This window comes from Eublepharis macularius, chromosome 12 (genome assembly GCF_028583425.1).
Source record: "Eublepharis macularius isolate TG4126 chromosome 12, MPM_Emac_v1.0, whole genome shotgun sequence".
Classification (NCBI taxonomy): domain Eukaryota; kingdom Metazoa; phylum Chordata; class Lepidosauria; order Squamata; family Eublepharidae; genus Eublepharis; species Eublepharis macularius.
In genome coordinates, this window is record NC_072801.1 from 39,145,623 (window position 1) to 39,156,531 (window position 10,909).

Here is a 10,909-nt window from a genome sequence, read left to right on the forward strand (position 1 = left end):
AGTGTCAACTATTTAACCAGCCTGCATGCAGTTCCTGCTGTTTTTTTTTAAATTAATACTTTAATTCTATATCTCAGTATGTATCTTGTTTAGTAAACTACATAATATGCACCAAGAGAGGGTGCATCAATGGCTCAATGGTAGAGCATCTGCCTAGCATACAGATGGTCCCAGGTTCCATCCCCCAGCATCTCCAGTTAAAAGGATCAGGGAGTAAGTGATGTGAAAGACCTCCGCCATGAAGCTAAGTACATGGGAGCTGCTGCCAGTCAGTGCAGACAATACTGACCTTGATACACCAATGGCTGGATTCAGTATAAGGCAGCTTCACGTGTTCATTAACATGCCAAAGGAATGATAGCGCATGTTACAACTTTTAAAATTAAATGTTTCTTTTAAAATTAAATATGCTTTAAAATGTTAAAGCAATTAGAAATATTTCTAAAAGAGTCAAAATATTTTAAAATAAATGAATTTAAGATGTTTTTTTATTTTATTCTATCTTCTCACCTTAGCTAACTTAAAATATATATCCATGACCTTCATCTTCTAAACCATAAATATGATAAATTTTCTTGTAGTGCTTGGGTGATCTGAGATGTTATATAGCACTGGGGTTGACAGTGTCACCAAAGCTTGAGGTCAGTCAATGATCCTGCTTTAAACTCAACAGTCCCCCCCCACTTCCAGCAGTAATAGAACTGAGTAGATGGGTAGATCTTTCAAACTTTAAGGAGTCTAGTAATGCAATACTAAGCAGAGTTCCACCTTTCTAAGCCACTGACTTTAAGGTTAGAACTCTGCTTAAGATTGTCCTGTAAGTAAACTATTTTTTCTAGTTTCAGCCTTTTTAGTAAACTGGACTGAGATAACTCCCCCCACTGTTAGATGCATGACATGGTGTTAATAACATAGACACAGACTTTCTTTTGCTTGCATCAGTCAGAAGAATAGTTTTATTAAAGACCCACATTCAGTAGAACACCCAAGACCAGCTCCATAAAGATTTGTTGATTAACACACAGAACAATGGTAGGAACCACCAAGTTTTCTAGAAGAAGAAAGTAATATGGTGAGCCCAGAGGCAGCCCATCAATGGGTACTTGGCTTTCGTGAGTTCAGCAGGCTATAGACCACTTCTTATGGAGGTGCTGCTTTGGAAATCTATCTGACGTATGCTAGTGGGAGAAAAACAGAGAAAAAATTACCTTTGGAAATGGAAATAATATTGCAAGCAATCAGACTGCTTTAAGAAACAAAGGAGATGTTAAGAAAGGGGCCCACAGGAGAGCTTAGGGGAGAGGGAGGGGGACTTTGAGGCATGGAGCCAGAAAATAATGGCATGGGGATTTGTTTAGTTTTGAAATTCAAGTTAAATTGCAGAATATAACTTTTGAAGCATTGTATGGATGTACTAGGAGGGTGAAGGAGGGAGGGAATAAAAGACATATGGTTGAGGAATTCATGTCAAAGGATGGGGTATTATTAAAAAAGTATACTCTGCTGAATTAATGGAAGCAGTCAGGTCAGACATGAAGATCAGAGCCAGTATCTGGGGCTGGAATGGCTGGGTACCTCTCAAAGGCCCTGTCACAGCACAGGGCCCACACCTGGATGGAAATTTTGGGATGATCTCCCATTCCCTAGTGGCAGAAGGTCCAGAAGACTACAGAGGAAGTAGAATACAAGAGAACTGCACCAGCACTCTCTGAGGCATCACATTGGCCTCTGGAGCAATCTATCAGTTTCTGGTGGGAGATACACAGGAAGGGAATCCCAGATCTTTTACACTCCTTTTAAACCTCTGAAAACTACTGGGACCCAAAGGAGCATCAGAGAGTAACACCTTCCAGCTGACTGATGGGAGAAAAAAAGGATTTGCTGTTGTGGGGAAAGGAGTCACAATGGCCTCCAAAACCTTTAACTGTAAGTATTAAAAAATTAAACCAGTTGGGGGTCTGTAAGAATGGGCCAAGAACTGCCTGGGTGGACAAAACCTTCTGTATCACTTGATCATTCAAACATTTACTCCACTGTGTTAGGAAATTAAGATATCTATACCCCCATTCCGTCCTACCCCATTTTGTAGGCCAAATGCTCTAACCAAATCTAGTTCCTTCTTAGGAGCCATTTTTGCTATTCAGCCCTGAAGGGAAATGGTGTTTTTTAAAGGGTTGTGTTATTTTCTCTTTTGCGTGGGAGCATTGAATTTCCCCTTTACCTTTGATGTCAGTCACCAGTGGCTGGGCACGGTTAGGAGAGGTGTTGTAAGAGTGGGAGGTTCTGAGATTCGCACTTGGTTGTCTAGAAAGTCCTCCTGTTTTGGTGTTACTGTGGCTGCTGCCAGAGAGAGGGTCAAAGGGAGCATTGAGTGAAGTCAAAGAAAAAAGGACAATGTACAGCATTAAGTAAAAAACGCTCTTTTAAGTTGGGGCTGAGGCGGTGAGGCCATACCTCCAGTAATCAACTTCTCCTGTCCCAAATAGGACATCAACCAGAGGATCATTAAACAAGTTTTGATGTGTTCCTTTGCTCTAGAACTCAGAATATGGATTCTGAAGCTTGTTTGCTAAATTTTGAGTCTCATTTAATGTATGCATAGGGAAAATCTCCATATATGAGTATCATAAAAGATCTGAAACTCAAATGTTCTGTTTTGGATTTCCAGAAACATTGAAATTTCATATTTTGAATATCAAATGTTTACACAAAGGAAACCAGGTTTTCAGCCAATCTGTGACATTTCTAGAAGGAAATGGTGAGGTGCTTCTCTAACCAAAAATACCTCTTATAATGATCAGTAAGTAGGGTTGCCAGCCTCCAGGTGGTGGCTGAAGATCTCCCAGAATTACATCTGATCTACAGGTCATAGAGATCAATTCCCCTAGAGAAAATGGCTACTTTAGATTAGAATACTGACTGTATGGCATCATATCCTACTTCCCCAAACCCTGCAATCTACAGGTTCCACTTCCCAAATATCCAGGAATTACCCAAATTGGCGCTGGCAACCCTATCAGTAAGAGAGGATTTTATTGTTGTTTTTATAACTGCTGTTGTGCTGTTTCCTGTTTTTTTGCTGCATTTCGATTGCTTTGTATAATTCTGTATTATCTTTTTTAAAAAATTACTATTAAGATGCCTTGAGTGCAAGTGCTACCTTTAGAAGAAAGGCAGAATAAAAGTTATCTGTATTATACAATAATAAATAGATCACATAGCCCATTTGTGGCTGGACTACATCCCTCCAGGGGATTCTGACATCTTCTGGTTGCCAACTCCAATTTGAGAAATTTCTGGAAATTTGAGGGCAGTGCCTTGACTGGGCAGAGTTTGGGGAGGGGAGGGGAAGGTGCTCAGCCAAAATGGGATGCCACCGAATCTGATCAAAGCTGCCATTTCCTCCAAGGGAGTCTGGGGATCAATTGTAATTCCAGGAGAACTCTAGGCCCCACCTGGAGATTGGTAATCCTATGAGAGCCCCTTAGGCCAATCACAGTGCAGATTTTTATTCAGCATCCTGCCATTTTGTGGAACTGTAGCTGAGAAAGGACCAAAAGGCCAGCACTGCAAGTGGACCACCACCACCACCCCACACACACATACCTCCAATTAACCCATACAGTTCAAACATTCCTGTGCCACAAACAAGAAAATGATGCATCTCTCTTAGCACACAAAAGTTCCACTCAAGCAAGCCCAGTCCCATGCTTCAGGAAAAGACTGGTTTGGTACATTATAGTACAGTTTCTTGAATACTAGAGCTGAAATGAATTTGCACTTAAAATTCTCCTCAGAGAACAATCCTCAAAGAATGTTGATGTTCACTGCTCAGATTTATATTGTACATCCAATGCTGTTTTCAGTATTTGTCTGTGAATTATGGCGTTGCTTTGTATTCAACAGTTGAGGTAAGGTATTATTTACTATTTGACTATAGATAGCATTTGAGATTTCATATGTGGCATCTACCAACGTCAAAAAAATAGTGACACCAAAGTCACTCACATTCTGAGGTAAAAACTCCACATTCAGCATTTTGAAACTGTAATAAATTGGAATATTTGCAAATAACACATTTCAGCTCTAAGCAAAATTGTTCCATTGAGCCCCCCAAAAGGGTATATTATTGAGACATTACTTCACACCACCCAGCAAAGAAAGAGGAGTTCCAAGACGAGACAGATCTCTACAGGATACCTACACTATGTCCTCCTGCCCGCCCTCTAGCAGGCTGCGATATGTCTGAATCTCCTGTTCCAGGCGACACTTAACGTCCAGCAGCTCTCGGTATTCTCGGTTCTGGCTCTCCATCTCCGCCCTCAGGTCTGCCAACTGCTGTTCCAAAGCTGAGATCTGGTTTTGTATTTCTCCCAAGTGGTTGTTGTAGCGACATTCAGTCTCAGCCAAAGAGCCCTGCAGTGAGTCTCTCTGGATAATTAAAAAAATGCAAAAGGAAAACTTGAGGAGCTGGAAACAATGCTGAAAATTTCAAGAACAAGTACAACCCAGAATTTTTTTTAAAAAAAGGATTACTGTGACATTGGGGCTACAGTGGGAAAGGCCTAGATCTACTCTTATGCTCATTGATCAGATGGATGGTATTTGGAGCTAAACCTTTCTAGTAGGTTGCAGCGCAGGTACAAGCTTGTGTGACAAAAGATTATTGAAGGCAAGCTTTTAAAATGGCCTTGAGGAGAGACCACAGATGGTTTCCCAGAAGAGACATGATAGCCAGCCACCACAAACGTTTCTTCTTCTTCCTGCTCTAGGCTAGTTGTTCTCATTTACTCTTGCCATGTGATAACCCCCCCTTACCCATTCTCTTATTTTCTCATTATCTGTTCCCTTCTTGTCATCAAAATCTATGGTGGCTGCAGTGCCTAGGTAATAGCAGTGTGGAATAATTCAGGCAATGAAAGTGGAAGCAGCCCCCTGTTTGTATGCATCCTCCTGGGCACGTTGAAACCATGTGAAACTGCATCTAATCTATAATCCTGCAGAGCTCCACTGCAGTAGAGAAGCTACCAAGATTGACTGTCTGTGCCCTTGATATGTACATACTTGGTTCATGAGCAACATTGTTAGCAAGTGTGGCTCAGTCATGAAAAAAAGTAGGAAGGTAAGATTTACAGGGCCCCAGTTGCATGACTGTGCAGAGATGTATGTTTACCAGGCTAAACTGAGCCTGCAGATCTATTTCCAAGGTCTGCAGCTGGCGTTTCAGATCAATGACTTGGTTGTTGCAATCTTCAAATTCTTTGCTGCTATTGGTGACCTCCCGATTCACTTCCTCCATCTGTAAAAAAAAAAAATCAACAAATGCAACAAATGCAAAACAGGAATTTTCACCTCCCACAAGAAGTCATCTGGAGAACAGTTGGGTTGATCCTATGATTACATTTAACCTTGCAAGAAGATAACAGTGGCAGGGGGGGGCGTATTTATAACAGGGATTTCCAATATGTAGCTCATATGTTATTGATAATTCACCAGCTGCTGCAGAGGAAGTCTTTCATTTCCTAGAATGTCTAGGGAAAGATGGCAAAAATATCTGCTCTAGGCTTTTGTTTTTATTATTTCATAGGTTTGTTTTCTGTGCTATTTAGCTGGTCAGATTCATTTCTGATAGCCATCCCAGGCATTGTTCTATATCTAGGATAGAACAAAACTTGGTAGTGTGCCGGGGGGGGGGGGTAGCTCAGGATATTATTTAAGTAACGCTTATAAAAGAAAATGTTAGCAACCCCGGCTTCAAAAAAGATTTCAAAAGAGGAGAGACAATAATTGTCCATTTGTCTGCTAAAGACATGTCAAAAAGCAAAAGTAGATTAAACTTTAATTAATTTAGTTAGTTATACATAGGTTAAACATTAAGAAAAAAAGAGGAGATGATATGGTATGAAATGATTGTTCCAAAATAAGAGTTTGCACTTATATTGACTAGCGCTTCTGCTTTCTCATTTTTTTACATTCCATGTATTGCTCCGTATTCTACCACTCCACCGACCAATGTTTGAAGCCTTTATCCAGCCAAAGAGCCTTCATCCAACTTAAGTGACTTGTCCTCCAACAGAAGAGCCACCAAAGTGGGAGCAGGCATTCTTAGGCTTCCAAGCTGGAGAAATTGCTTCCAGGTTGGAGGAAGACTTCTTAGGCAGGAGGAACTTCCTCTGGACTAAGGTAGGATGCTTGTCATTCCCTTCTCAGCTTCCATCTAAAAGTGATCAGGTCAAGCTTTTTAATCATCACTTTGTTTACTCTTCTTTGGACTTCTTCCATCTTTCCTAAACATATTAAGCTTCACCAAAGCTAGGAACAGTATTCCAACTGTGCTCTCACCTGTTCATCATACCAGTATAGCAATACCCAAAGAGGAGACATAGCTTCAGAAGCAAAGCAATTGGTACATAGCAAAGCCTTTTCAAGACCCAGCAGAGTTCCACAAAGAAGTCTGAGGTCACCTTTTAGAAATCAGCTCTACAGATTCACCAAGCTTGGAACTTGCTATGAAAAACAAACTAATTTCTATGTTGACTGTGTACATAGTTAGCAGCTAGTTTGGTGGCAAGAATGGGAAGATGGTGAACCAAACATGCAGCTCAACAGGAAATCACAATTTTCTCCTTCCTCCTGCAGACACAATGGAGGGAGGGGTTAATTAGCTTACCGTCATTGGTCTAGATTTGGCTCAAAGGTGACCAGTTGCTAACTTCTACTATACATGCATCTGTGATTCAGACCTTTTGTTCTTCAATATCTGACTGGATACTGCATACAACCTACCTTATTTTCATACCACTGCTCAACTTCTCTGCGGTTGTTCTCAATCATGGATTCATACTGGGATCTCATATCTTCCAAGATCTTCTTCAGGTCTGGACCTGGGCAAGAATTGACTTCCACACTGACATCCCTGTTGGCTTGGCTCTTCAGTTCCTTTATTTCCTGCAAAAAAAGTTGGTGAAAGTTGAATGCAACCTTTGTTCCAAATGAACTAGGATCTTTCCAGTGTTCTCCTATTAGAAGCTGGGGGTATCCTTCTTCTCTCTGCAAGGGCCTTGTTGAGGAAGGAGCTCACCTCCTCATGGTTCTTCTTGAGGCAACACAGTTCTTCCCGGAGGGATTCAAGTTGCATCTCCAGATCGGACCGGCAAAGGGTCAGCTGATCCAGAACTTGGCGCAAGCCATTGATGTCAGCTTCCACATTCTGACTAAGAGCCAGCTCCGTCTCATACCTACACCCAAAGTAAGAAAAATAAACATCCCCTGTCTGAGAAAGCCACTAGATCATTATAGACTTCTGAAAAAGTTCTCTTTGGATGCAAAGGCCCTGTGCTTGCAGCCCTTTCCCTTCCATTTACTTGTGTGCCAAGGACTTTAGGGTTGCCAACACTGGGTTGGGAAATTCCTGGAGATTTGGGAGTGGAACCTGGGGAAGGCAGGGTTTGAGGAAGGGAAGGACCTCAGCAAGGTATCATGCAATAGATTCTAGTTTTCAAAGCAGCCACGTTCTCCAGGGGAACTGATCTCTGTAGTCTGGAGACCAAGCCCCACCTGGAGGTAATGGCAACCCTAATTGAAATATCTGAGGACCCTTAAGGAGCTGCCTTATTTATGAACTGATAAATTGGGAGGTGGGGAAGAGAAAAGGGAAATGGGTGTTGCATAATTCATAAAGACTCACTTCAGTCTAAAGTCATCTGCAGTCATCCGGTTATTATCAATATCCAGGACAAGTTTGCTATTATCCACCGTGGCACAAATTATCTGTGGAGAGTAGAAAATAATTGGTGATAAAGCATACATTTCTATCAGCCTCACATCTAACCGCTCTTTCTGATTCCCCCCCGCCATCTCAAATTCTTTAAATTCTTTTCAGCACCATCCCCAACCTTGTAGGACAGGCCACATGACCCACCTGCTTTTCTGTTCCGCTTTCTGTGTGACTCTGTACACATTGAGCTCCTGCTCAATTCAGCCACCCCACAGCTTTACCTCTAGGCCAGAACCACCTCCTTCCCCAAATCGCATTCCTTGTTTGCACCCTCATTGCTGTTTCTACTTCCCCACTACCAGAGCATCCCTAGGCAGGGATCCTTGGGTAAATTAGCTGATTAATATTTTTTAGAAAAAAGCATTTTCTTTTTATAATTACACAAGAATATTCTTTCCTCCCCTCCTGTCCCAAAAATTCACACTTGGGCCAAATTTGCCATTTCCAGTATACTATCATCAACCAACAATGCTCCCACCACCACCCCACCCCTGCCAACAAGACCAACCCACACAATCCAGACCAGCTGAAAGCAAGTATATTGTGGAGAGACACCTGCAGAGTATAATTCTAATTAATTAGGCAGGCTAGAGCTCCAACTTTTGCCTACAATGCCCCAAAGTAATTAATAAGTGCATGAATACTCTTCATTTTACAGACAATACATCAGAGGCAGACAGACAGATGAATAGATTAGATCATGCATATTATACTTTTTTTCTTTTTAGTACATCCTAGCATTTAGCTTTCTTTCTTCACCGTTTCTGTAATTATTAAAGCCATGGCTTACTTTGTTCTTGGTGTTCAAAGAACCCAATGTAGGGAGCAAGCTGCAAGACAGACAAAGCCCTGCTGGGGGCTCGAGAAACACCCACAGCCAGGACACAGCCAGCCCCAGCCCCTCTGTTTTTTGATAACAGAATGGCATTCCAGGGGATTTGGAAAGAGCCTTGCACATGGAATAAAATTAAATGTTCCACTATCTGATAAATTACAGCAGAGCATCAATCCCATGTGCTTAGCTTCATGGTTAATCTGGGCATTCATTGAAGAAGAAGAGTTTTCCTACCTGGTTTTTAAGGTCTTCAATTTGCTGGTAGTAACTGCTGTAATCCTTTTGATCATCTATGGGCCCTTGCTGCTCATACCAGTCTCGGATTTTGCTCTCCAGCTCCCTGTTTTCCTCCTCTAGGCGTCGTACCTTGTCTAGGTATGAGGCCAAGCGGTCATTGAGGTGCTGCATGGTCATCTTCTCATCGTGGGAGATCAAGGAGGTACTATTGCACACCCCAAATCCACAACCATTGCTATGCACAAAGCGGGTGCTGCCTCCACTGAACCCGTAACCACCAGCAGTCCCTACTCCAAAGCCACCATCAATGCCACTTCCTCCACTCATCCCACCACCATAGTTTCTGCTAGAGATGCTGGATCTAGCAGTGTCTCTTGCAGACACTGCTGGAACAACCCTGACTCCACCACCAGCAGTGCTGCTACCATTGCTGCTTCTTGCTCTGGTGTACACCGTTGTGGTGCTCTGTTTGGTGTTAAAGCTCATTGCAAAAGTTCAAAAGCAAGCCCAAAGCCCAAGAAAAAGCCAAAGAAGACACTCAGCTCGATAACAAAAACCAGACTACAGCGGTTTGTGTTCACTCTGATCTTTATTTATAGTGCAATGTGGGAGTCTCCATCAGGGTGTTTCTTTGACTTCCTCATGTTGTTCCACAGGGCAAGCTCATCTGGCTGTCTCTGCCAAGAAAAATTATCCCCGAGGCAAAATTGCCTCCAGAAATTTCAGTCACATATGGAAGGCATTTCATAGTGTCAGCAACTTTCTTCCAAAGTACCATCAGCAACAATGTTGCATGAATTGTCAGCTTGGTCTCTTGCTGAAAATTTTACAAAAGAGCGATTATAAAATAACACTGCCCTAAACTATAAATAAGGAAGGAATAATTACCGCTTATTGCAACGAAGCACTTTACCTCCATCATTAGTGTGATTTTATTCTGATTCTATTTTGATTTCATTTTAACTTTAATGAGCATGGGATTTTTCTTTTCATGGTGAAGGCCAGAATAGCTGCAAAGCTATGGGACACTGGAGGGGAAGGAACTGGGAAAAGTACTTAGGGCTCATTTTTTGGTCCTGTTCAGGTTTACCTGCCAACTTGGCACGGCCAGAAGATCAAATCCAACACAACCTGCACAAGACAAAAGTCAGTTGCTGGATCCCAGGAAGAGAATTCGCCCAAAAAACCTCCCATGAAAGGGATGCAGGAAAAGGCTTCTGGCAGTCTGGCTGAGTGTTCCTGATCCTAATGCTACCTTCTTCCAGAATCACCTGGTATTCCTGCACCGGATCCTACAAAGGCTCCCCATAATCAAGGCTTGCTGGTGTTACCTTGAACTCAAGGACAGGGGTTCTAGCTATATCTATATCTATATCTATATCTATATCTATATCTATATCTATATCTATATCTATATCTATATCTATATCTATATCTATATCTATCCTACTATATAAAAGGCAAACCGTATTGGTGATGACTCACTTTTTATCCTCCCGCAGGTGCATTGCAGACAACTCTGGCCTTGAGGCCACTGAAAAGCGCCCACTTGCTGCCAGGAGGGGGGGCACTGAATTGATGGCCTAAGCATTCCTCCCTGCGCCTCCCCTCGGTGCCTTCCCACTCTGGCCTCCAGGCCGCTGCGAAGCACCTGCTTGTCACCGGAACAGGACCCGCCAAATCAGTTTTCTAGAGCCTGTTTCACACAATGGGCATTATTACTAGTGTATATGGCGAAATTCATGCCTCTGGGTGGCTTGTCATTTTTAGAAACAAGTAACACTGTTAGTTGTTACTCATTTCTAAAAATCCAACCTCATTATTTTTAAAGAAAGTCCCTGATTGATTTGATTTTATTTATTTGAATATTTATACCCTGCTTTTCTCCATAGTGGGGATCCAAATCAATACGATACATTTTATCCTCACGTCAATAACTCTGTGAGGTAGGTTAGGCTGAAAGAGAGTGACTGGCCCATGCGCTCCCAGCCAGCTTCCATGGCAGATTGAGGAATCAAACCTGACTATCCCAATACATGAAACTGTAACCACTACACCAT

The 10,909-nt window shown here is 42.1% G+C and overlaps 1 protein-coding gene across 1 annotated transcript; it reads right to left on the reverse strand.

Moving 5' to 3' along the window:
• Nucleotides 1-1,000: 1,000 nt before the first annotated feature.
• LOC129338574 (keratin, type I cytoskeletal 19-like) lies at nucleotides 1,001-9,355 on the reverse strand. The gene is made up of 8 exons (XM_054992913.1): nucleotides 8,847-9,355; nucleotides 7,688-7,770; nucleotides 7,082-7,238; nucleotides 6,787-6,948; nucleotides 5,174-5,299; nucleotides 4,205-4,431; nucleotides 2,222-2,340; nucleotides 1,001-1,178 (listed from the first exon to the last, which is right to left on the reverse strand). Exons 1-8 carry the CDS (start codon nucleotides 9,333-9,335, stop codon nucleotides 1,165-1,167), a joined length of 1,377 nt encoding a protein of 458 aa, XP_054848888.1. The 5' UTR covers nucleotides 9,336-9,355; the 3' UTR covers nucleotides 1,001-1,164.
• Nucleotides 9,356-10,909: the final 1,554 nt, after the last annotated feature.